Genomic DNA, 25,947 nt, shown 5'->3' on the forward strand with positions numbered 1-25,947 from the left:
CACAACTTCCAGTCATGCGATAACCCGAGAGTAGCTACGAGAATTGCCACCTCCAACAGCATATGTGGTGGCATCATATCTAGCATAATACATATGCTTTAGAATATGTAATGAGGTGTCTCTTATAAAAAGGACCTACTTCTATAATCAATTTATGCTTTCCACTACATCTTGTACTTCATCAATCCCTTCAAGCTTGTGCTGATTATCTTGTTGATCATCATCTCTCTCTCTTCTTCCCACTAGAGCAAAGGGAAAGTTGTCAAGTGCACCTTCTGCAAGAAGGTAGGTCACACATAAGATCATTGCTTCAGAGGAATGGCAAAGGAACAAGAGAAGAATCATGCCAACTTGGTGGCTGCAAATGCAGATGAAGATGAAGAGTTTGAAGATACCCCAGAGAAGCCAAAAACCTCTACAGTATTTGAAAATCTTTCATTGCTACATTCTTCGATCTGTCTGTTTCAGAGATAGATATTGATTGTGCATTCTAAATGTATGTATGAGTCAATAAGGTTCTTTGCTCGGGATGTCTTCCCAAAACTTATATCTATTTTTGTGTTTGTATCTTGCCTTGATGCCATAAAAGGCTTTGTTCTATTTGTAGGCTTTGTTTCTCAACAAAATCCCTTTTTTGAGTTGGGGGTGGTTCAAGATGGTTGACATATCTAATGTGTGGTCAAGCCCCATATTAGGTCTGGCATGAGAGTCCTGGTGTTGGCCACAATGATCTTTTGAATCACGTGTGCAGTTGTGGGCCCAAATTGCCATGGATATGAAGGTCAATCCTTAAAACACCACCTTGACTTCGAAGGGGGGTTTGTTGGGATTTGGAGTCTATGTACGTGTGAACTCCCTATTATTGTTAGTTTATATGTGTGTATGAACCACCTTTTATAGGTGGATAAGTGTGCATTACTCTACGCACAGTCAACATGAAGTAGCTCCACCTACCTTAGTTTTCTCTTTGCTCTCCATCGTTATCAACAATTGAGAACCTACAAATAGATGTATAAAAGCAAAGGAACAGGGCTGGAAATATCTCCAGAAGATGCTTTCCCTTAATTGTTGATAGTTGATGCAATCACATGAGTAGGAATAGGAACTCGTCCATCAATGGACGAGTTCCTGTTGATAGTTGTTGATAGTTGATGCAATCACATGAGTAGGAACAGGAACTCGTCCATCAATGGAAACATGACAGAATCTTGGCCACGAACAAAACTCCACAGAGTAATGGTTGAGAATTGCTTTTGGTGCGAAGTTGCGAACTGAAGTGGATATAGGGTACAAACCCTAAATCTAACCCTAACTAGTGCAAGTGAACGTCAAAAAGATATGGCTAGTTTTTTGCTGTAGTAGCTAACAGGTCAGAAACCCTAAAGACACAGAAATCCTAAAATGCAAAAAACCCTAAAATGCAAAAAACCCTAAAATGGAGCCAAAGCGCTAAAACACAAGAACCCTTAAACGACATGATCCCAGCACTATAAAACCCTAATTTCAGTTGCAAACCCTAAAATGTCAGAAGTGACTGCAGAAGCCTATAGGAACCTGCTTTGATACCAAATGTTTGATTAGGTTACTTGTGAGACGTAGAATGTGCAGTACACTTGGAAAGAAGCACACACAAACCCACGAGTATATCTTGATATGATAAAAGTACAACTTACATAAAAGAAAGGGCCTATATGTCTACAGCCCTAATAGCACCAAGATTAAAGATATCATGACACGTGGCATTTGATCCAACGATCATGTAATAACTGCAAACCATAGTCTATATGTGATCCTGATTGCTAGGGGACATTAATACTAATGCCTAATACACATTTCCAGTAACGTATATCACATATGTTTAGTACATTTATTGCAAAGCCACGTTGTAATTTTGACATGTGGTTGGTTTTTAGACATTTCATGATGATTTTTTGAAGTAATGTGTTCTGTTGGCACTGTGGTCTGCCCATGACCACTTTCTGTTTTCTTTGGTAAATGTAAAATATGTCCTGACATGAGCAGGATTCTTTTAGGTCCCTAGCATCTGACATTCTTTATGGAAGTTACATTGATCCTGGTGTTTATTGTATATTAGGACCAAGGCCATCTGATTTGTATGGAAAATTTACATGGAAGATAGAGAATTTCTCACAAATTAGCAAGCGGGAGCTTCGGAGCAATGTTTTTGAAGTTGGGGGTTACAAATGGTAAGCGAAGATAGACTTATTTTTGTTCTTTGCAACTTTTTTATGTTCATTGTAAAAGGAATATGCATCACTGTGTTGCACACCGGAGGTTTTGTGCACCAAATGACAATATTCATTAAGAAATAGCATCAAAAGTCTGAATGAAGGATGTAGGGCAAGTTGCAACTTTCTTTCAGGTACCCGGTTTTGGGAGGTTCTTAAAAGAGGTAGTATAACAGGTGAAGGGTGGCAGTTGAACTAGGTCTGGGCCTTCACTTAAAATGGGTTGCCTTGCCCCACAATGTGTAGGATGGTATTGTATTGTTTCTTGGGCTCAAATGCCATCCCTCCTCTTTCTTGCGAGAGGTGTGGATGGGGTAGCCTGCCTCTCTTTTTTTTTCCCCTTTTTTTTGTGTGTGTTGGGGGGGGGGGCGGGCATTTGGAGGTCTTTGAAGGTGGCACAGACATTATTGTGCCCACGGCAAGGTGACCCGTATGTTTTTGTAGATATGATACTATTCATGGAAATTCTTCGAACCATGTATGCAAGCTGTCTCACTACTTTACTGTATCATTCATTTTGCTTATCCTTTGTGCAGGTACATTCTTGTATATCCTCAAGGTTGTGATGTGTGCAACCACTTGTCTCTCTTTCTTTGTGTTGCGGATTACGACAAGCTGCTACCTGGTATGTGTCTTGAGTGACTTGAATCATAAGCAAGCAGTTTAGGGGTTTGGAAACTTGTGTTAGGCTGACTGAGAGGCTTGTGGTGCTTCTAGGTTGGAGTCACTTTGCACAGTTTACTATTGCTGTTGTCAATAAAGATCCAAAAAAGTCTAAATACTCAGGTAAGTGTTAACTCCCCTGTTGCGCATTTATACATGCTTTCAGGAACATACCAGCCCATTCCAATTTGGTGGTTCCGGTTGTTTACTATCCCCGTTTGTTTGTTGGTTTTACTCTCAAATGCATTGTTAGCTCTCTAATCTGGTAGCTCTATGTGTGTGTGTGTGTGTGTGTGTGTGTGTGACCTTTGCTTGTTTGTTCGCTTATTGGTGGTGTCTGACCTTTACTTGTTTGCTCGCCATTTCAGTGGGTGTGTGTGTTAGTTTGCTGCTCGCTTGTTGGCGGTGTCTGACCTCTGCTCGTGTACTTGCCATTTCAGTGGGTCATTGCTTTGTTCTTGCTGCTGTTAGCTTTCTCCTTTCATCTGGGCACTGACCGTTGAAGTGATATCAGTTGTTTGTTCATCCTATCTGTTGTAGTCTCTCCTTGCAGTACCTTTTTCGCTTCTTCCCCTGCTGCATGTCGCCCTCCCCTCTTTCCCTTCTTGCCTGCTTGTAATGTGCTTTTGTTCATATCTGTCTCTGTTTCTTCTCAGCCTTTTGGCTTGTGTGTGTGTGTGTGTGTGTGTGCCTGTGAGAGTGTGTGTGTGTTCTTTTCTTGCTGTCATGGTGGACTTGGATTTGGTCCTTCATTATACTCGAAAAATAGACAAGCCTCAGGACGGCTCCAACCCTAAGAAGCTCAACGAGTCTGCTTTGCATGCTTCCGATCCTGATGCTCAGTTTTTGTATGATGTGTTGCACAAGGACTTTAAATCAAGCAGGATCAATTGGGATAAGCCTAAGCCCTCAATTAGATGCACTGTTCTAAGGACGTGATCCTAGTTGGGAAATTCTTAGAACGTGCAGTGATACTTTTTTCCCCAGAAAAGGTGCCAACTGCTGAAGATGTAGGCAAATGGTTGAACAACCAATTGGAAGGATTGGCTTCTGAAAGCATCTATTATGCTGCAGCCTACCTGAGGTTTCTATGAAGTTATTTTAAAACTTGTTGACACCAACCTGGACATTTTCCAGTATGAAAGGGGTCTGGTGGGCTCCAAGATGTCTTAATATTTGGAAAGTACAAGCTTTGGGGATGGGGGATTATCCTAGAATACAAAGGACCACACTCCTAAAATTTAGGAGAGTTGCTATTTTTGGCCTGCCTCTGATGGAAATTCTGTTATTACATCTGGAATTGAGCAGATACCAAGAGTTGGCAAAGTGCCTATGACAGAATGTCTACCAGTTGGGATATTTTTAGAGATAAAGTTTATGGAAGGACCCATCTCTCAGATTGGGACATGTGGCAAGAAAGTGGACCAAAGTGAGACAAGTGGCCTGACACTTGTTATAAAGTGGATCAAAGTGAGACAAGTGGCCTCACACTTGTCACTTCAGCTATTGTGTGGCTCTCCACTTGTCATTGTAGCCTTCTCTTGCCATTTTAACTCATGGGAGGCCCAAATCTATAAATTGGAGTCCTCTCTCTTCATTAATAAGAGGCTCTCTTGCTGCACACTAGCCTCTATCACCGTTACAGGCTACCCTAATGATGGCTACTCTCTTTCTCTCTCTCTTGAAGGTTGCCCATGAAGAATACCGGCTGTTGGGGACTGTTTTGGAGGCTTCCATTGCGAAGAAATCCGGAAGGCAAGGGTATTTAATCATTTATTATGATTTCTAGCCCTTGTACCAGCCGTACCAGTCCTTGTACCAGCCGTACCAGCTTCTATACTTGTTGTACAAACCACTGTACTTGCTGTACTAGTCATTGTACATGCTGTACCAGCGTTTGCACTTGTTGTACTTGTTGTACCAACCACTATACCGGCTATACCATCCACTGTACCGGCTGTACCAGCCATTGTACCTGTTGTATCGGCTGAATGGAGAGTTGTACTTGTTGTACCAGCTCTATTGCATGAAGACCCGTGGTTTTTTTGGGAAAGAATTAGTACCCACACGGAAGCATATGGATTATATTGTTGGCTCGGCATTTCTATAGCCTATGTTCTGGCTTGCTTGCCTCGTGTTGGGCTGTGTTATGGCATTTGTATATGGATAATCCGGCATCTCCCGTGGGGAGAGTAAGGCCCTCAAAGCTTGTACATGATATTATTCTGCTTGGGTAATAAAATACTCCAAGGGGGGGTCGGTCCATTCTGGCTCTATGTGGTGTCACACGTGCAAGATCCATTTTCAGCATTTGTGGATGTTTTGTCCAGCTTTTATGTTTAAATGTTTTAATATGCATTGATGGTATCAACAAGTGTGTCAAAGGTCCTAGTCCCCCGGTCAGTGCCGCCACGAGTTACACTTGCAGACACCGGAAAGAGATTTTTTGAAAAATCCCCTTTGTTTTATGGAACACAGATGGTGCATGTGCTCATGTGGTCTCCCACTACTGATTATCAGTCACAGCTGCATCATCATTGTCCTGTCTGGGCGGAGGTAGTTGACTTTCTGGCAGTTTACAGAAATGCTTTGCCTTACATAGCAAATCAATTGGGAACAACCATTTTTCCCTCTGTCTGACAAGCAACAGGAATCGCTTGTGTGTACTTTGTGATATAGATAAGCCAACTTCTGAATCCATTGGATTTGATGTAGGAGAAGTGTAGATGGGAGAAAGATTCTATGCTTTAAAATGGGGAGCTTTTGTTGGAGCTTGTTTCCGCTGTGGTAAGTTTGGACACTACGCTACTGATTGTCCAAATCTGGATTTGCAACCCTCGACGGATTCGATTCCACCTCTTCCAATGTTTGCCCTGAAATCTGATGCTAAAAGTTAAATCCAGAGGCCGAGATAGCTTTAGATAAGAAATTGGGTTGATCCATAGCTTGCTCTTAATAAAGCCTCATCCTCGACAAATGTTGATTCTGGTTTTTCATGGAGTCAGATAGTAAAAGGAGGTGTTCAGAATTTGCATGATCTATAGGAGGATGCAGATATGTCCACCTAGTGTTCAGATTTTGCATAATTTACAAGAGGATGTACATATACGCACCCAACTTTATGTATATACTCATGGTCCTATCAGTTTTTAAACATATAATATACAAGGTCTTAGTGATTCTAGAAAATGGCAACTGTTATGGGATTATGTATATACTACAAAACCAAATGTGTTTTGTTTATAGGAACATAATCAGCATGCCTTGGAAGGAAAGATAGGTTTCTTCCAAGGCTATTGTATATATTATAGCGGAGTGCAGAATTACCCGTGTTCGCCTTTTGATGAGACATGAGCTGAATCCTATTGTAGCTTACAATGATAGTGATGGCAGATTGCTCAGTGTTCAATGTTCGCTAAATGGTTAGATTTATGAGATCGGTGCATTACATGCTCCGGATAAAATTGCTAGTTGTCCTTGGTTAACGAATGCTTTTCTATGCGGAGACTTCAACAACTCTCCTTCCTGGGATGATAGTACTTGTGGAACCACTCACATGATAGCTATGGAAAGGGTAGCTGGTAGAATGTAATTAGAAGCATGGACATTATGGATATATGGAAGGCTGTTTGTCCTCACAAAAAGGGCTTCACCATTCATCGTAATTTGTTTATAGGTTACAGAGCGAGAATAGATAGATGGTATCTATTACATACTGAGCATGTTGGTCCCCTTCCTTGCCAAATGTGGGTGGATCACACCTTATAGCTTTCTGATCATGCACTTGTATAGTTGGGTGTGGGATTTGATCTCACACTTGATGATGTTGAGTGGTTGTAGATGTTCTTGATGCTCTTCAAGCTGAGATCTATGAAGACATAGATATTGCGTAGTATCATTTTGCACATCGCATGCAAACTATCATCAAAGAATATACAAAATGGTATATGGGCATAGAAATACAACAACTTCTTATGGCCAAGCAAGACATCTAGCACTTGGAAGAATTCAGCCATACATGTACTCTTTCTCACGAAGAAGAACATCATTTACAGCATGCTAACACATGATGGCAAACAATGACCAAAAGGAAGCTGCATAAATGGCAAATTGGGTCGAAAACCTTTTCTGGATAAGGGATGTTCTTCAAAAGCTTTTTTTAAAGCTTACATGCACCTAGAGTTAAGCAATGTATTACCAAAACACAAAAATCCAATGGTGAATGGACTCAAAACTTGTATCAATTGGAATCTGAATGTGTCTCTCATTTTCACCATGTTTTTGCTGCTCTAGATCAAATGTCTGATACTGTGATGCAAGCTCAAGTAGAATTGTTGTCGCATGTTCATGCGATTATGGATCATGAGTAAGCTGATCAATTGGAAATGCCTTTTACTGAATGTGAATTGAATAAAGCGGTTAAATCTTTGGGAAGATGGTAATCCCCTTGTCGGGATGGTTTGACAGTAGATTTTTTTTTTGCAATTCTGGGATCAACTTGCAGACACTCTTTTACTCGGGATGAATCAATCTTGGATAGAAGGCATTATGCCCTCATTGTGGCAAGAGGGACTTGTAAAACTCGTGCCTAAAAGAAATCTCTGTCTAACCTATCAGATTGGTGGCCTATCACATTAATGCTAGTAATCTACAAGATCATCACCAAAATGCTTGCTAATAGATTATCAAAAACTATGCATAAAGGCTTGCATCCGACACAATATGGATTTGTTTCTCCATGACAAATCACAGACAATATTTGTAATTCTTATGTGGGTTTTGAATATACCAAATACTTTGACCAAGAAGTGCTCTTACTACAAGATGATGCAATTTCAAACTTCATGTGAAGCTAGATTACTGGCATTTTTCTACATGGCCTTTGCATGTTTGCCTCAGAATTGTGTAATCAATTCTAATGGCATACATACATTTTTTCCGTCCACTCTTGGTGTGGACAAAAAAACAGCTTAATTCTTTTGTGTCTCAAGGGATGGAAGTATTTTGGAAGACTTCTAACTAGAAAAAAGGCATGCTTTTGTTGAAATCTGATTGTATCTGATCTCCCAAAAATGAATGGTGGGTTGAATATTATCAATATTGATTATCATGTCTTGGCTAGAAAAGGCACTATACTTTCCACATACTTTGCATAGAGTCAACCATGGACTTTGATGATCTCTGACGTTGACTCTTTTGGTAAATGGGAGCTTACTCCATGGGAGATTTTGGTAGGTCATGTGACTGGCAACATTGTCGGATGCCCTTATTCTACTCGACTGATTAAAGATGGGCAAATGTTTCTACAATATCTTTATTGGTCGGGCAGACCCCAGAGATAGGAAATTCTCTACGACAAGAAAGTCTACATTGTAGTCGAGCATTTGATTGTCTACTTTGTGCTCTCCAAGAAAGGCATACTTTGTGTCCACAAAGGGGATCTACTTGTGTCAAGATGTCATCACCAATGAAGGAAGAGAATGTCTTTGCAGAACAACGTTGGCATTTGGGCATGCATTGCAGACCAATTTGGACACTAATTAGAGAGTAGCTACAGCCTTTTGGTGAGTTATTGGATGACCCTATTGAAGGGCAGCTTGAAGACTGGACTTTGCAAAGAATGGAAGATGGACCATTCCCTAAAGTCCCTTTATCACAGCTCACTGCTTCAAGATTATATCAGTTGATTCTCCTAGAAACATGGTTTTTTGATTATGCTAATCATTTTTGGGGAATCCATCAAACCGCAAAATGGTGGAAGCAAAATTTGCACAAGATCTGGGACAGCAATTTACATGTGAAGCAAAAAGTTTTCATGTTGAAATGTATTGCTGGAGTATTCCTTGTTAGAGAATTTTTGGAAAATGGGCATATTGCATCTGCTAAATGCCCTTCTTGTTGGCATCAGAAAGAAACAACGTGGCATTTATTTTGGTAGTGTTCAGATAGCAGATCTTTTACGAAGACTTTCTGGATTACTTGTGGTAAGATTTCTTGGGATCACTTTTTCTAGGAACTTTTGGATGTTTGGAAAATATGCACAACGAATGGATAAATATGCTCTCTTTATTGCTTGGTTGCAATTTTGGGCTCTATGGTCTATATGGGTTGCTCGCAATCGGATGGTTTTCCATTTGTTAGATTGATAAGTACTTTTACTTCTGTCTATCTTTACGACAATCTTGGCATGAAAGCTATCAGCTACAACCGATTGATCAAGCTCAGCTTGAATTGTTTCTTCACTACTTCTAGATGTATATCACAGTGAAGATCCCTCTTTCAGGGCTTCACTCTGTACATTAATATAGAGGAGTGTTCTTACCCAAAAAAAAGTGTGTGTGTGTGTACATGTGCACGTGGTACGGGTGTGTTTGTATATGTGTGCACAATGTATGTTTTCATCAAGACGATGCCTATATACATTTAATGGCAATGGAGGACTCCAATTGGTCAAAATCTATATTTTGTGCTTTTGTCAGTAGTTTTTACAATATTTACATTTCCTCGTGTTTGAATAACTTTCCTATTTGTTTCGTTTTTGAAGACGGCTTTTTTGATGTGGTGATAGGTAGTGCACCTTTTTCAAGGGGCCATGTATTTTATTCCTTGGCAATGTAGTATTTCTAGTTGATTCTTGTCTCGTTGCTTTGCTATTATGTACATCTGCACACCCACTCACGTCTTTGTAGTGTAGCCATTTTTGTGATATTCTTGTATATTTTTTAAATTGCATTTTGCAGACACCTTGCACCGGTTTTGTAAAAAAGAACATGATTGGGGATGGAAGAAGTTTATGGAGCTCTCAAAAGTGCTAGATGGCTTCACAGTGGCTGATACGCTAGTTATCAAAGCGCAAGTGCAAGTGATCAGGTTAGGTTTATCTTGCAATGCAATCATGTTAGTCCAAGGTAGAAATTGCTGTCTATGTAACCGGGCGGGGTTTTCACACATGACTGTTAATGTGATTTAACACTTAAGTTAAAGGCACTTAAATCATGCACATAAACTACTTGATATTGTGCTTATTCTTTCTATCTTTAGCGGTGCATTTGCCCTATCAACTACTTATTTGCTGAACTAATTCTTTCTATTCGCTACTTCCCTTAGTGCTAGGCTTCATTATGGCTGAGTTTGCCCTGCATCTCCGGAGGTTTGACAGAAACTCAGTACGAAGGGCTTTGTGTGAATATATGCTCTTATGTGTGTGTGTGTGTGTGGAGTGCGTGTGTGAGAGCATATCTTGATACAGAGTTCTACACCCACTATTGGGCACTGATGACATTAGTGGGGGTGTCGTAGTATTTAATCCATACTATGCATAATGGAGTTGATAGTTATATAGTCTTGTGGGTTGACTACCATGAGTATATGACATGCACGTTTCTAAAAGGTGAATTTGGGCATGTTCTTGGATTCATCTAGGTATATATATATACATAAACCGCAGGCACTACTTGAGAACTTGACACCATAGAGGACCGAAATGCGCGTGCCCCTATCTCTCTCTCTCTCTCTCTCTCTCCCCCCCCCCCCCAAAAAAAAACCCCAAACAACAAATTTCCCAAATCCCCGAAATGATGTGATATCAAGGAGAAGTTATTCTGTTAAAAGCTTTGGGGGTGCTTCATATATCCAGATTACAAAAGACAATGTTTAAAAGATATCCAAATTCCTGTAGGTCCATGGATTCCATCAAGCAAAAGATGCTTGGCCTGCAAACAATCCTGTCTTCAAACTTTGAGACTGTCAAAGGGTATTGTTGAGGTACAGGCGGGGCCAAGAGAAAGGGGGCATACAACCAGTACAAATATATCGCACAGCAGGTACAGTAGGTACTCATGGCCCATAGGTACAACATGCACAGCAAGTACTGATAGTACAACTGTATGGCAATACCAAGGGCAGAACGACGGTACGACCAGAAGTATGGTAGGTTACAGAAGTCACAGCAGGTTGCAGCACCAGCATGGCTCCCGTAATCATTATCTCATTGAAGGGAGATTTGAGGCTGCCTTCGAGTACTGTCATAGCCTCTGCTAGCTCCTTTGCAGTGAAGGGAGTCAACCGGAAAGTCTGGAGAGCAGGAGGAGGCCCACGTGCATATAGGAGTTGTGAAGATAGGGGGGCACTTGTAAGGAGAGAACTGAAGAAATATGTGGGAAAGGCTCTCACGTGGGGGTTGGGGGGTGTGTAACAGTGGGTGCGTCCTGGCCTCACAACTTGCGCATACCATCCCTTTGTTTGTGCAGGCATGCAATCTCAAAGAAATCCACAGTGACCTTATCTCTCGCCTGTGTCCAAAAGGAGGCTTTGGCGTGTACTCCACCCTCTGCTCCTCGGTGGATTTGAGATCTGTACGGGCGGATACCGACTGACCCTCATTCCACAGGCTATCTAGTGCACTCTCCTGAAGCCGTTGTAAGGAAGCTAGGCTCCGGTGGATGCTCCTTTCCTGCTCTCAGAAGCCAGCTAATCTGCTCTGTGTTGCCTCTTGTAATAAAATGCTAATCTCTCCAAGGCCTGCATTCAAGGTGCCTACTGCGTGGAAATCCAACCTCTTCGAAATCTCCTGGCATATCGTAGAGTCTTGAATGAGGTTGTTACGACCCTGTGTTTTTCTCTTGACCTTATGCAAGTGTGCATGGGAACAAGGCAGACAGTGTGAATGGCATCAGTTTGGGGCAATCTTTTATAAGGACCTTTTTCACAACCCCATGTGGGGGGAGGGTACAAAGGTTTAAAAACCTCTAAAAATAAAAGGACCCCCTTTTGGAAAGGAATCGTGGCCATATGCTATTATGGGGGCCCCATGCTCTTTTTGGGGGAAGTCGGTTGCATCTACTGGCACATGTGCTTTTTCCCCAAAAAAAAGGCAGGTGGCAGAGATACGCTTTTGGATGGGTGAAAAGCAAGTTTTGCTGCAATTGCATGTGGGGGGGCTTCTTTTGGCAAAGATGGGGCTGGTCGGGGGTCAGGCTGCAGCACACACAACCTCTCTTTCTCCTTGCAAAGAACACGTGGGCTGGACTGTAGGAAGCGGGCTGCTCACGCTTGGGCTCTCTTTGCAAAAAGCAGGTGGCGCACAGAGCTGCAGGCAGGGTTTTGCTCTCTCTCTCTCTCTCTCCCCCCCCCCTGTGTATGTGGAGCTCAAGCAGGAAGAGGCCCAGCTCTCTCTCTCTCTCTCTCTCTCTCTCTCTCTCTCTCATAGGTCATTATGGCCTTTTGAAGACGTTAATATAACATTTCATTTCATTTCATTTCTTCCCCCCTGTGTATGTGGAGCTCAAGCAGGAAGAGGCCCAGGCAACGTTGGTCCTGGAAGTCAATGATCCTGGAGAGTGGACCGAATCCCTCACGAAATAGACAGTGAAACCTCTCGAGGATCTCATAGTATACTGGGCAGCGGCATATGTAATGCTCCTCCGTCTCAACCTCTGTGTGGCATAGTCGGCAGATCCTCTCCTCTCTGGGTGTCCGTACGAGCTTCACGGCTCTGAAGATGCACCCAGCTCTACTTGTCTCCACTCTGAGAGGTGGTGGGAAGAAACCGGTATCTGGCCAATCGCAATCCGCATGGCATGGGACATGTGAACACTCAAGTAGCCCGGTTGCTGGATGAATCCATCCTCAGTGAGTGTGAGGAAGTGGTCTCTGTAAAAGTGCATCCTCGTGGGGAGCTCTGGGGGGTGTGATCCATGTGCAATGTGTGTAGAGGCTAAGAAGATCTGACCGGATAACCCGGTTGGTATCCTCTTGAGACAGCCGGAAAAAAAGGGGAGTCCAAATTGTACTGAAGGGGGGGTAGGCGGTCCATGCTGAGCCCGTATACTGAGAACCAAGTGGAAACTAGTGTATACCATACTCCAGAGTGCCCCTCAAGTGCTAGCTGTCTGGAGGACTCTAGGGCAAGCCCCGGGTACCTGTGGGGATCCATGTGACTGATGCGATGAACTGTCTGGGGAAGAGTGCCTCCACTACCATCGGGGCTGCAACAAACTCTGCTTGGATAATCTGGTGTGGGACTGATGGTTTGCTGCGGATCATACGGGAGAACATCATGACCTGGGGCCTCTCAACTCGCTGCCAATCCTCATCGGATAAATCTGGCCCCCAGAAAGCTGCTCCATACATCAAGGTTGGTGTGACAAGGGTGTCAAAAAGCCAACCCTTTGTCTTGGGCTCTTGGAAATGTGCCTGGAAGCACTGCCGCTCAAGTAAGCTCAAGGCTGCATATCCCCGCGTCACTCTGGCATGTGGTGCGGGAAGCATGGTAAAGAGTGGGCCACTGAAAGTGACACCAAGGTAGACATAGGATGAGACAATCTCCATAGGATCCCCTCTATATGTGAAGCTCAATCTGGATGTGACGGGGCGGGAGGTATTGAAGACCATTACCTTGGTTTTACCAAGGTTAACAGAGGTCCCGCTGAGTGCAAAAGTCATGTAAGGCATCCAACTGTCTTTGAAGCTCTTCGGCTGAGTTTGAGAGGAGGACGATGTCATCTGCATAAAGTAGTATGGGGATCAATATGCCTGCTAGTGTGGGACCAGCCCCCCCGATCAAGCAATGAATTCCGAGATCTCGTCAATGTAGAGGCCGAAAAGAGTGGGTGATAGAGGGCAGCCCTGTTTTACCCCAATGGTGCTGGAAATCTCTTGTGATGTACCTTCTGGGGCTCTCACTCGTCCGATGACGGACTCATAGAGGGCGATGATGCTCCAAACCATGTCAGATGGGACTCCGATCTCCTATAGACGGTGTTAGAGGCGGGCTTGGGGTACAGTATCAAAAGCTTTGCAGAAATCCACAAAGTAGCAGTAAATCCTCTGGTGCCGTGCTCTACCCTCCTCGATGATGGCACGGAGGGTGAAGATGTGGTCAAGGGTAGAGTAGCTCCTCCGAATGCGAGTCTGTCCTGAGGCTCTGCATCCCTGGCTCTTTGCAAATGAATTGAGCTCCGCCTCTAGCACTGATCCATAGAGCTTGGCCAATGTGTGGCCAATCATGATCGTCCTGTAGTTATTAGGATCAAGTGGATCTCCGGCTTTGAGGATGGGGGTGATGGTGTTGGTGGACCAAGAGGGTGGAAATCCTTCATTAAGGGCTCTATTGAACATGTAGGCTAGTAGGGGCGCTAGGGTATCATGGGTATGCGAGATGTACTCGGCAGTGAACCATCACCAGTTTCTTCCGGACACAAGAGGTGGAGGAAACCAACATAGTGGATCTTGTGGACCCTCCACGAGCTGCTCTGGACCTACCTCGCCTGAGAGGAGTTACCTCGGACCGAGCCTCTGCACTCCAGCGTGCCCGATGCCCTCGACCCCCCCCCCATCCCCCCCCCCCCCTCTCTTCTCTGTCGGCCACGATCACCTCATCAGCTCCAGATCCAGGACATGCTCCACCGCCATCGAGCTACCTTTCCTCGTGATGTAGTTGAGGGAGACCTCTCGGCCATACTCGTCAACCCCATGCTTGACATTTTGGAGAGTGGTATACCATCTACTCGGAGCTGATGTTGCTCCCATGTTTTTATGCTCATAGTTTTCCATGACGAGTTTCCATGGACAGTTTTGTATCACCCTAGTGAGAGAGCTATATTTATGTTTTCATTCTGTTTTATTTTCCATTCCATGATGAGATATGCCATGGACATTATTGTACCACTTTGGTCTCATAGGCCCAGTAGACGCTTAATATATCTTTCTTTCTTTCTCCTCCTCGCTTGGCACATGGGCGGGTTGGACTGCAGGCGCACAGGGGCTGTCCATGCTCTTTGAGAGAGGTCGGCTATAGTAGAACTGCAGGAGGAGAGCTGCCGCATGTTTGCTCCCCTTATTGGCTACTGTCGGGTTGGCTGTAGGAGGCGCACACCCGACAGGTATTCTCATGCCCTCCCTCTCTTGAAAGGAGGTGGGCTGTAGGAAGCGCAAGGCAAGACTGTTCTCTCTCTCTCTCTCTCTCTCTCTCTCTCTCTCTCTCCTAGGTTGATGTACCTCATGGATATGATGTAACCTTTTGGTCTCATAGTTCATTTTGGCCTTTTGAAGACGTTAATACAACTTTTTTTCTTTCTTACTCCCTCTCCCATGGAAGGTGGTGCAGGTCTGCAGGCCATTGCAGGAGGGGAGGTGCATGGCTGAACAGGTCTCTCTTTTTTTTTAAAAAATTTTCCGTGAAATGGTGTTTTATATTATATGTAAAAATGTACATCAGCCACATGGCTCACATAGAACCTATGGCCCCAAAAAAACCCCCACAAAAGATCCTCTAAAGGATCATGACCATGCAAACCTGTACACTAATAAGAAAGCCTCCTAGCCAAATAAGCATCCCAGATAAAAGCATCAAAGATGAGCCAGCCGAGCCACCGTAGACCATAACGAAATAACATCTGCATCCAGTAGCTGAGCTGAGAGAAGAAGAGAAAACTGCCAAAGCAGCAAACCGCGGATACGTAGAATGTGCCCATGTATTCCAGACAAGGAATCAAAGATGAACCCATTCCGTGTAGTCCAAATATGCCAAAGTCCTGTCCATCTAAGGAAATGGAATATCACAAGGTGACTGTCTGAAGTAATGACTTGAGGACAAATCCCAAATATCCACTGATGAGCCGAAAGAGTAGACCTCTCTACTGCCTCCCAAACGCGAGAGACAAAAGACCAAATCTGACGGGCCGCTGGACAACTCATGAACATGTCTCTCTCTCTCTCTCTCTCTCTCTCTCTCTCTCTCTCTCTCGGAAGGAGGTGGGCTGAAGGAGGCGTTCAGCCGGGATTGTTTTGAGACCGTTTATGGGCTGCATGGGTTTCCGGCTGCAAGTACAGGGTCACTTGGATGTGTTTCTTGGCATGGAAGTGATGCAAGCTCGCATGGGTGCATGTTCATAGAGTAGAGATCGAAAAGTGACATTTATCAGAGCCGTGTATTGTTATTAAAGCAGCATGCCCTTTTCCTTCTTTTCAATCAAAAGCAGAGGGCCAATGCGCTCACCTTGATCATTACTGTTCTTTCATGTGCTTCTTGGGCTTGATGAGCTTGGGATGACTTATCCTATAGGGTTCTTTAAAGGAGGTTGAACATCTGATCTTTTGGTGGATGCTGCATTTTGCGATGCCAAACCATGGTGCTATGCTTCTTATTCTCTAGTTTGCACTCACTGAAGATCATTTTGGACCTCAGCTAGGACCATAGAAGCAAAAAAATGCGTAAGCCTGCGAAACATGAAACCTCTGAAACGTTTCAGAAAACCTTCGAAACCTCTAAAAGAACCTGTTTTGACCAAATTTTGAGCGTTTTTTTTTTGGTTGCCTATTTGCTTCATGTTTTACTTGCGCGTGGCGACCTGTTTCTCCTCCCTTGTTTGCAGCCCGTGAGCTCCTGCTTCTCTTCCCTTCTCTCCTTCCCGTCTTCTTCTCGTCTCTTCATTGCTCCAGTTGCATCAGGGAGTGTTTAATTATTGAAGCTAGTTTACTTCCACACAATGATCTGCATTTTTTATTTTGGACTCTTTTTCATGTAAATGTGTAATTAGAACAAGATGAAGCTGAGAAAGCAATGTAGCCAATTCCCAAGGTATCATGAAAAAGACTTTAGTTTGAAGCTTTTGGAGGTTCTCAGTGCTTCTTGAAAGACTTGCATTCAAGATAAGACCGGGCTAGCATTGGAAAGCTCATAACGTCTTAGCCTCCTTTGTTAACCCCCTTAGAGTTGAAGAAGTTATCTTGTTATCTTTTGTGAGAGTCTCTATCTTCTTCAATAATAATGCTGAAATGCATGTTTAGATTTATCATTAGTCAAGACTCAAGGTGGTCAAAATGGCTGTTTCTGTGCAGAGAGAATCCTCATCGTCCATTCAGGTGTTTGGACTGCCAGTATAGGAGGGAATTAGTTCGTGTATACTTGACCAATGTTGAAGGCATATGCCGCCGTTTTGTGGAGGAGAAGCGTGAAAAGATTGGAAAGCTTATGGAAGATTCTGTCAGATGGTCCAGGTATGTTGCTCATCTTATCTTTATAGAGATGGTCATTTCTAGCTCACCCTTCAGCTTCTGTTGTTTTAGAGTGCTATATGTATAAGTTGTAAATATTGTGATACCTGACAGTTTATAGTATATTTTACTTGCGTTTTTTCTGGTCATTGGCTTAAATATTAGCTCTTATTGTCAGGTAAATAACAACAAGTAATGGTTTATGAATAAATTCAGCTCATCAATGAACCTTTTGTATATCTCTTAGGCAGATGGATTTCTGCTTGGTACTTGGTTTGTGGCTAACTACCCATGTCAAAGCAGGATACACCACTCATGTCTCATGATATAAGTAATACATCTTTTCAATCAGGTTGATGATTGGGTGTTGTTAACATGAGTTTTGTAGATTTTGGAGGAGTGGAAATTCATGTGCAACATCCAAATGATGATTCTGATCACCATTACTTGTTGGCTCTTTGCACCAGTATGAAGCTCCATATACTACTTTTTCTGCAACTCTCAATATTAATGGATTGGAGGTTCGATTTGAGAAAGTAATGCACTGTGACCATTCAAATTGACCTTTTGGGTGTACGCCTCATACAGCTTGACCACACAAGTGGCTGTCCATAACCTATCATGAAGGTGCTTGTGTTTGTTCACACGAAGATGCAGCGTCTTAGTACAGAAACATGATTGCCATGCCGGACCCAAAGAATGCACCTTCTATCAAGTTGATATGTCACTTTCACAAGCAATGCTTTATGAATTCAATTTAAGGGAAATGCCGAAGATAGCTCTTGAGTTTGCATGAATATGAGCACACTTACTGTAAGCACCTATTCTGGTTGCGCACTGGAGGAAGGGGATTACATGGTTATTGTCACCAGATGTGAATTTTCCCGCTTGGAAATTCGGTGCAAAACTTCACAAGTGGGTGGAGTTTCTCAATATGTTGTCTTAGATGATTTATTTCGTGTTTGCCTACTGCTTGGGAAATGAGCTTGTACACTTGAACTGTATTCATGCCTGGACATTGCTTGGATTTAATGCTTGTGAAAATGTTCATGGGCCTCGGGGGGATGCACGTGAATACCCAGGACGGGCACGATTTTACAACTATGGTTCACTATGCACGTCCTTATTTTCTATGGGTTTTACAGGTGGTGAGTATGAACCCGAACCTTTCATTATTATTGTTTTAATGTGTGTTCACTTTACAAGTGTGCATGCACCGTTGTGGCCAGGACAATAATCATAGGGGTGGCCCACCAAAGGTAGACACCAGCCATGGACCCCGAGGTGGATAGATGCATGAGGGGGCCTGGTTGGTCAACCCCTATGCAGGGGAAGTCAACCCCCTACAGCCGGAGCTCCCATCATTGTTTTTACTCTCCCCCAATGCTGCATATTTTTCCATGTACCTCTGCCATATGACCCATGTGCATCAGCTGTACCTGCTGCCCGACTACTGTACGGCCCTGCTCAAGGCCTGTACAGCCCTGTTCATTGCTGCCTGGTGCTGCTCCCTGCTGCCTGTGGCTCCCGAGGCTTGTGTGGTGCTGACCAAGCTCTATACTTTCTGCCCAAGCACTATATGGCGCTGCCTGAGCCCTATATGACGCTTTCCTGGCCCTGTACCTGCTGCCTAAATGCTGTATGGTGCTGCCCAAGCCTGGTATTTGCACCTGGGTGACTGTGGTTGCTGAAGAAGGGGTTGAACCAGTTTATTGGTGCTTGAGATTATTGTTGGGCATTTTGGCTTGTGCCAAATATTGGGAAATATTAATCCACTAATCAGTCAGCCCCATAGGTTGCTGGCTGATTGGGTTAGTTCTAACTTCTGCAAGCTCGGTGGGTTGCTGACCCGGCTAAGAGTACAGATTTGCTTTGGTAGAAGAAGCTTTGGAGAACTTGGCAGGCCGGCTGCGTGGTACAGGATTCGTCTCATTGACTGAGTTAAATTTTTTTTTTCAGCATCGTGAAAATATGATGCTGTGGGTGGTGCTATCTCCGAGTACCTACAAGGCTTTGTACTTGAGAATTCTTGTTTTGGTATTGAAGGAACCTGAAAAGGGGGGGAGGTGTGGCCCATCTTTGGTCCCTAGTGAGGACCACCCAATAGATTCGGGAGAGTCAGCTGGCACCAACCAGCTTGTTGGAGTTCCAGGAGCTAGCCTCCCAACTAGAAAACGCATGTCTCATGATTGAGCGTGATGTGGGCTCTGCACCTCCTACAACAACACCACTGCATGACCCAGTGGCCCTGCTGAAGCGGGAGTTGAAGGCACTCAAAGTGAGCCAGAAGTGTCAAAATGAGGAAAGCACTCTGCTCCAACTAAGGAAAGAGATTGAAGAACTGAAGACCCAACAAGAAGCCAAGAAGGGGTTGTTGTGTGCCATATGTCAGTCTCCTGGACACACTGTCCAGGAAGGCTCAAGAGGAGGTATGTCACATGCACCCATGCACTGTGGTACACGGTGACAAACTGGCTCATCAACAGTGCAAGAATCATGTACATAAGTAGTACCTTTTAGGATTTATTTGTCGTATGCCGTGACCCCTTTGTGAGCCCAGTCTGGGACATGTCAGGCAGGAGCTATGTAGGTTAGTCTCCCAGTCTTAGAGTTTCAGATCAATCCTCTTAACCCAGTGTGGAGAATTCAGCAAGTGTTCATCATTCAGGAGCATGTAGATGTCAGCCATAGCAGTAGATGCATTAAAGCATGTAGATGCAATTCATGTAGAGGGGGCCAGCCCTAAGGCCAGCCCCCAAGGTGGGTTTGCCTTGCAAGGGGGGTAGCCAACCCCGTAGCCATACATTATGCTCCGCCGACCAGCCTTTGGGAGACTATGGAGCAGTCGGCCAGACCCCTTGGGGTCTTGGGCCCAATCGGCCAGGACTGGCAACCATCGGACCAGATACAGGCAGCTGACTAGCATAAAATGCTAGTCATGAAACAGTCGCTACAGCCGACTGACATTTAATGTCAGGCGTGGACATTTTCTGCTAGCCGACAGGCTTTAAGGGCAGCCGACTGGGCATCCTGAAGCATATAAAAGGACAGTTCCAGATCAGTCCATAAATCATTAGATATAAACTAGAGATTATCATCAGAAGTCAAGCATCCGTGCCTAGGCTCTTGCCTCTGCATACTTACAGCCCTACTTGTGCTCTCAGCCCAAGGCAAAGAAGCTCAGTCTCTTCAGGAGTATTCAGCACACCTTCCCTCAGTCTCGGGCCGGTGTATGTCTCTCGAAGATAGCTTCAAAGTCGCCTAAAGCTTATGCACAGTTCTGCCCAGCATTTGGTCGCTTTGTCCTTGCGTTTGGCGGTCAGTCAATCAGTTTGTCCGCTCAGTCTTTGTGGACACAGTTCAGCTTGTATACAGTTCTCCAGAAGAAGAAATAAAGCAAATACTCCTTGTAGGGGGGGCCCTTCAATGGGTAATTTGGGACCCCATCTGGTGTCGTCTCTACTACATCTATTTCAGATTCATGTATGTTGTTTTAAAGGGTTGCTAAAGAATCACTAAACTCAGGTTTAAAGAAAGGCTTCGTTGTTTCACACTGTCCTAGCTCGGCGCATGCTACAAGGTATTGCTCCTTTTGTGAGAAGGGGGGACATGAAGATAAAGATTGTTATTATATGAAGGGATTTTGCCAACTTCACCAGCAACAAGCCCCACACCTCACTTCAACAACTCCTAACCCTACCCATGAGCCGACCAACGAGATAGTAGATGCGAGGCATGTGTGTAGTAGAGCAGCATTGGAGAGCAATTAGTTGATTCAGAAGATGTAGTACAACAGATGACGAGGAGAAGGCGGCAAAGGGTGAAGCTGTGGTTGGCGAGCAAACGGAACCTTGAGGTATGCGAGGCGAAGAAGGAAACAAAAAACAGAGAGAAGAGGCACATGAGGTAAAGAAAGGGGGGGGGGGGGGGGGATGTAGAGAAGTTGCTGAGGGAAAAAGGTTGCTGCTTGGAGGTTGAAAACGAGGATGGCCCGACAAGGGGTTGGGTCCCCCAGCGTTGCCTGTGGCAGGGTGGGCGGCTTAGCTGGGGTGCTTGCCGCCTCAGTCCGCCTAGCCGGTTGAGCGGTGACGCTCACCTCAGCCCGGCAGGCACCCTATCATGGGGTCCGCCACCTGGGCAGTGGAGACTGGCTGAGACGGTGGCGAAATGATGGAAACCGGCTGAGACGGCTCGGCCTGAGCGCGGAGCAGTGGGGCAAGTGACCAATAGGCGAACTCCACACCGGCGGCGTGGGCGCGAGGACGAGGCTAGCGATCTGATACCAATTGAAGGCTGCACGCTAGGTTAGGATTTGTTGCAGCATGGCTATTGAGGGTAGAACTCCATGGTAGTGTGTAGAGAGATAACAACACGAGAGAGAGAGAGAGAGAGCTTAGAGGGAAAAAAAACAATGCTCATAGTATTTGCACGAGTTAACTTGATGTTAAGGATATCTTCCCTATATTGTTTTTTGCACCAAAGAAAATTGATGCTCTGTTGGGCTTTATTTAACATGTGAGATAAGAGTACACCATCCAACTATGGGTTCACCTCACTCTACCACCTTGGAAGTAAGAAATCAATCATTTTGGGGAGGGAAGAGATAACTCTCTCATGTCCAAATAAGCAAGAAAATGCTACAATGCCATGTGTAGAGCTGAATTGACAAGGGTGTGATGAGCTCTCAGCCTAGGTTGATGCCTAGCATTCTTCATGCACTTGCAGTAGGTAACACAAGCCAATCATTTTGTGGTTTCAAGCCAATCATAATTGCTACTTGAGCTAGACACCTCAAGCCTTTAGCCCTGCATTTTTACATCCAGGTGGGCATCCAGACAGGGCATCTAGAGTTGCTAATCTTAAAACCTTTTTGTCCAAGCTTTTCTAGCTTGCTGATGCCTAGGACTTCTAGGCGCACAATACTAATGCAACCCCTGAAGTATGTTTAATTCAGGTTAATTATGACTCTTAACCAAGCTTCCTCAGGCTATAGCTAGCCTTTTGACTCCCGTTTAGCCTCTAACCAAACTAGGTCAAGGATGATTCTTTTCCACATGAGAAGGGGCTTTGTATAACGATGAAAGCTGGCTTAGAAACCAGTTTTTCTTCTCTTTCTGGATTTTCTCTGTATCGTTTTTCGCTTTCACTAAATTCTAAACAAGCAATGCATGGTGAGCCTGTCTCATCTGTTTCAATAAGGAATGTAAATTCATGTTTCTAGTTCCACACGGGCTTTGATCTTGGCAACAATTCCAATCCCCAAACATAAGGCATCTACTCTTCAAGAGTCTCATGATTACAGAAAGGCAGACTTAAGGAGATTATACAGTACATACCAGGTAGCCTAGTTGTTTTCATTCCTAATCCTTCGACCTTCCATAGGGTGCATTGGGTTTAGAACAGGTGGTTGGTATCCAAGATCAAGTACTCTTTTGCAAGAATTATCTTCAAAGATAATCCTTGTACCTTTAGTACGACACGTCCCTTTTATTTCCAAGGATGTTTGTCACAGAAGAAGTGGTTAACCATTAATATAAAAGGACATGTACTCTCTTATAAGACTTGACGAGAATTTATCCTTGCCCTGGGATCCATGGATTTGAAGGAAATGGGGTATTTAGATACTGGGTGGTAGTATATTTTTATTATTTTAACTTTGCCTTTGGTGCTGAGTTAGGGTTATGTATGGTATCAGGCACACAGTTAACTGAGTGTGGCTTGGTGCCATGTATAAGGGAAAGCACGGTCATTGTATGTGAAGCAACTTTGGTTTGGGAATTTGCAGCCTTTTTGGTAGGTTTCCTCAAGCGCCATTTAAAATAGTAGCCATATCCTCTGTAGCTCCAAGTTCTTATTGCATGCGATCATCACAATTTTCAGTGTTTTTCTGTCTTTCTCCATGGAGATCTTTGGCTTTTTAAAAAAGTTTCTTTGAAGTGTTTAAATGGATCTCTAAATGTTGAACTGGGCAGCTTTCGAGCATTTTGGATAGCAGTGGAGGAGAATGTGCGGCGGCGCTTGTCTCGAGAAAAGATAGAAACTATCTTGAAAGCAATTGTGAAATGCTTCTTCAATGAAAAAGAGGTTACATCCACCTTGGTGATGGATGCACTGTACAGTGGCTGCAAGGCCCTGGATTATCGCAGCAAAAATAAGAAAGGGAAGATAAATGGAGTTGAAATTGAGGAGGCTCTTAACCCTGTCATTTGGGTGGATAAGGAGTTCTTTGTTCTCGCTGGTGATGTGCTATTGCTGTTGGAACGTGCTGTAACTGAATCTCTGCCCCCTTATAAGGACGAGAAGGGGCCTCAGAACAGAACAAAGGTAGGCTTTTTCTTCTGTCATGTTAAGGTGGCACAAGATTTTTTCCTTGTCATGTTTTGCTGCACTGCACAAATTTTGGCACCCCCTAGTTGATTTTTCTGCAAACTCTCTCTCTCTCTCTCTCTCACCATTGTATTACTTTTGGTCTCATAGGCCCTTGGGGTCTTCCGTAGACGTTAATATAACTTTCTTTCTCTCTCTCTCTCTCTCTCTCTCCAACCCCCAGGTGCAGGATAGTTTCAGATCCAAGTGATCTTCTAGAGATACAGGAGTGCTCCAACACAAGCAGTGGATGATGTAAAGAGTCTGTATGAAGTCACAGGTGTGGAGGAGACACATGGATCCCTATTGGCCATAGTTAGGGCTTGTACCTGAGATATTGCATCCTTTCTTTTTTAATCTGGGCAGGTTCCTTGCTACATGTTCCAGCAGTTTTCCTCACTACACGTTTCAGCTATCAAATGAATACATTGATACAGTCACCTGTCACCTCATGGATGTATTGTAACGCTTTTTGGTTTCTTAGGCCCTTGGTCTTTTGTAGACGTTAATTTACCTTTCTTTCTTTATTTCTGTTCTACCGTACATTGCGCAGGTTCTCTTCTTTATGTTCACCTCCAGCTCCACCTTCTTGCCTCCTCTCTGCCCTCACCATGCTCTTGAATGCTTCTTTGGAACTTTTTTTTTGGTTGCTCTAAATGTGTTACTACTTGTCATGATTGGTGATGGTTAGAGTTCTGTCCTGCACTGTATTCTGCTAGCTGTTGCAATCTGTTGTGACTGGTTTTCTTTCTGGTAAGCTGTTTTATGCTGCAGGATGGAGGTTCGGGGGATGATCTTGGAAAAGATACTGTGGAACGGGATGAGAGGCGACTTACTGAGCTTGGGAGGCGCACAGTGGAGATGTTTGTACTAGCCCACTTATTCAGGTATGTTTTTTCAATTGAGAAGCTATATCTTTCTGCTGGAACACTCCAAGAACTTTGAACACTTAACAAGAAAACAAAAAGACATACATAGCAGATATTTTGTGAATTTTACATTAGTCAGTGCATGCATGATACAGTGATCATTAGATTTCATGGCGAAGAATATTTGGTGGTCTACATGTTTTATAAATGCTTTGTATAGGAAGCTGAATTCTTACAATGTAAAAGGCTGCTCATAGCATAAGCGTTGTTGAGCACTCATAGCATAAGACTGTGTAGACAGTTGTGTGGCTGCCGGCTGCTGATGTGGCATGTGCATACAAGCTTATAGCACTTTAATGGTGTGCTTGAGAAACTGAGGACTTCTTTTACAAAAGGATACCCTAAGCCCAAGGGCGTGCACTCAAACTTAGTTAAGACAATTTTTTTTTAACAGCACATATTTTGTATATTTACAACTCATCTAGTTGGAAGATGGCAAAGATTTTACATGAGAGTGCATGGTTGTAACACATGCAGTTGTAGCTGTACATGCCAACAAGTGCTGGCTCTAGCACTAGTAGAGTTACTGGTATGTATGCAAAAATCTAATGGCTGCAGCACCATTAGAGTTACTGGTACGTATGCATAACAGCAATAAAATGTGATATGTTCTGAGGAGAAGTACAACACGTTTCATACAGCCTAGCCCCCCTTGTCCTCCTCTTTTTCCTTTAAATTTTTTTTTATACATTAGCTCTGGCTACACCTACTTCAAACTGTTGGTGGAGTATCCACATCATGTATTTGAACTTCAGATGAACTCTAAGTCCAACCAGACTACCTTGATGAACTTTGAATCCAACCAGAATACCATATTGGCTTTTCCTTCTTTTCTTTTTCTCTTCAGGTCTCCTAGTGTATTAAACTATATGTTCACAGAAGCCTATGTGCAGTCCTGGTCACAAATGCTTGTATGTACATGCAAGCATGCGTATGTGCTGGTATGCAGACTGAGCGAACAGTTTGATTGAGTTCTGATTCAGGCATAGGCTCCTTGAATTGCCTGTAGAAATCCAGGATTGTAATTCACTTCTGTACTGTTTAAGCGCATGGGTCACTTTGATGCTTTGAACTTTCATGGTTTAGGGATGTCGGAAGTCCCTACAACCAGCTTAGAGTATGGCATTGAATACAATGTGTGAGGTCCACACAAATCCATGGTGTGGCTTTCCACAAACTGAAATAGTCCTTGTAACTGTATTATACATGAGAAGTTTGTGGTGGCTGGTTTATGCTTTGAATCATTTACTATATATGTAAGCATGCTTCTACTTGTTTGAGAAAATTTCCTGGTTTTACCATTTTTTGTCCTCACGGTTCTTTTCTGGACAGGTCAAGTTGTTTGCTTTAAAAAATTTATGCTACATCTAAGGATGATCTTATACTGGATAGTGTACTGATAAAAGGTGTACTTGATAATACATTTACCTGCTGTAATGCTTTGAGAAGCTTTTGTTTGTGTTTTGTGGTTTTTTTTTTTTCTTGGAAAAGAGGGGGGGGGGGGGGGGTGTATATTGAGACTTAGCTTTACAGCTCTTGCAGAGATGGAAATCTTGAAGGGCACGTATATAAAGTGGAAGACCAGAGGGCATGGGCAGTATTTTGGCTTTGGTCCAAGAAATGTATAATTCCATATTACAAGGCCCACTTTGTTGGTGAGGAGCAAACCAAGGGAAGTTTGTTAGGAAAAGGTATCGTTTGTAGTAGGGTTACTTACAAAGCGGCAGCAGCTGGTTATTGATATT

General features: G+C 43.7%; 1 protein-coding gene across 1 annotated transcript in view; it reads left to right on the forward strand.

Moving 5' to 3' along the window:
* Positions 1 to 25,947, forward strand: part of LOC147604186 (uncharacterized) — a 76,952-nt gene that overhangs the window by 45,578 nt on the left and 5,427 nt on the right. Inside the window, exons 2-8 of the mRNA XM_086795360.1 lie at positions 2,096 to 2,207; positions 2,786 to 2,874; positions 2,967 to 3,035; positions 9,653 to 9,782; positions 16,752 to 16,910; positions 22,880 to 23,231; positions 24,048 to 24,160. Of these exons, the coding sequence (XP_086651486.1) occupies positions 2,096 to 2,207; positions 2,786 to 2,874; positions 2,967 to 3,035; positions 9,653 to 9,782; positions 16,752 to 16,910; positions 22,880 to 23,231; positions 24,048 to 24,160 (1,024 nt within the window). The remainder of the gene's footprint in view (positions 1 to 2,095; positions 2,208 to 2,785; positions 2,875 to 2,966; positions 3,036 to 9,652; positions 9,783 to 16,751; positions 16,911 to 22,879; positions 23,232 to 24,047; positions 24,161 to 25,947) is intronic.

The sequence above is a fragment of the Cibotium barometz genome, chromosome 62, assembly GCF_041138505.1.
Source record: "Cibotium barometz isolate CiBa-2024 chromosome 62, ASM4113850v1, whole genome shotgun sequence".
In the NCBI taxonomy this organism is placed as follows: domain Eukaryota; kingdom Viridiplantae; phylum Streptophyta; class Polypodiopsida; order Cyatheales; family Cibotiaceae; genus Cibotium; species Cibotium barometz.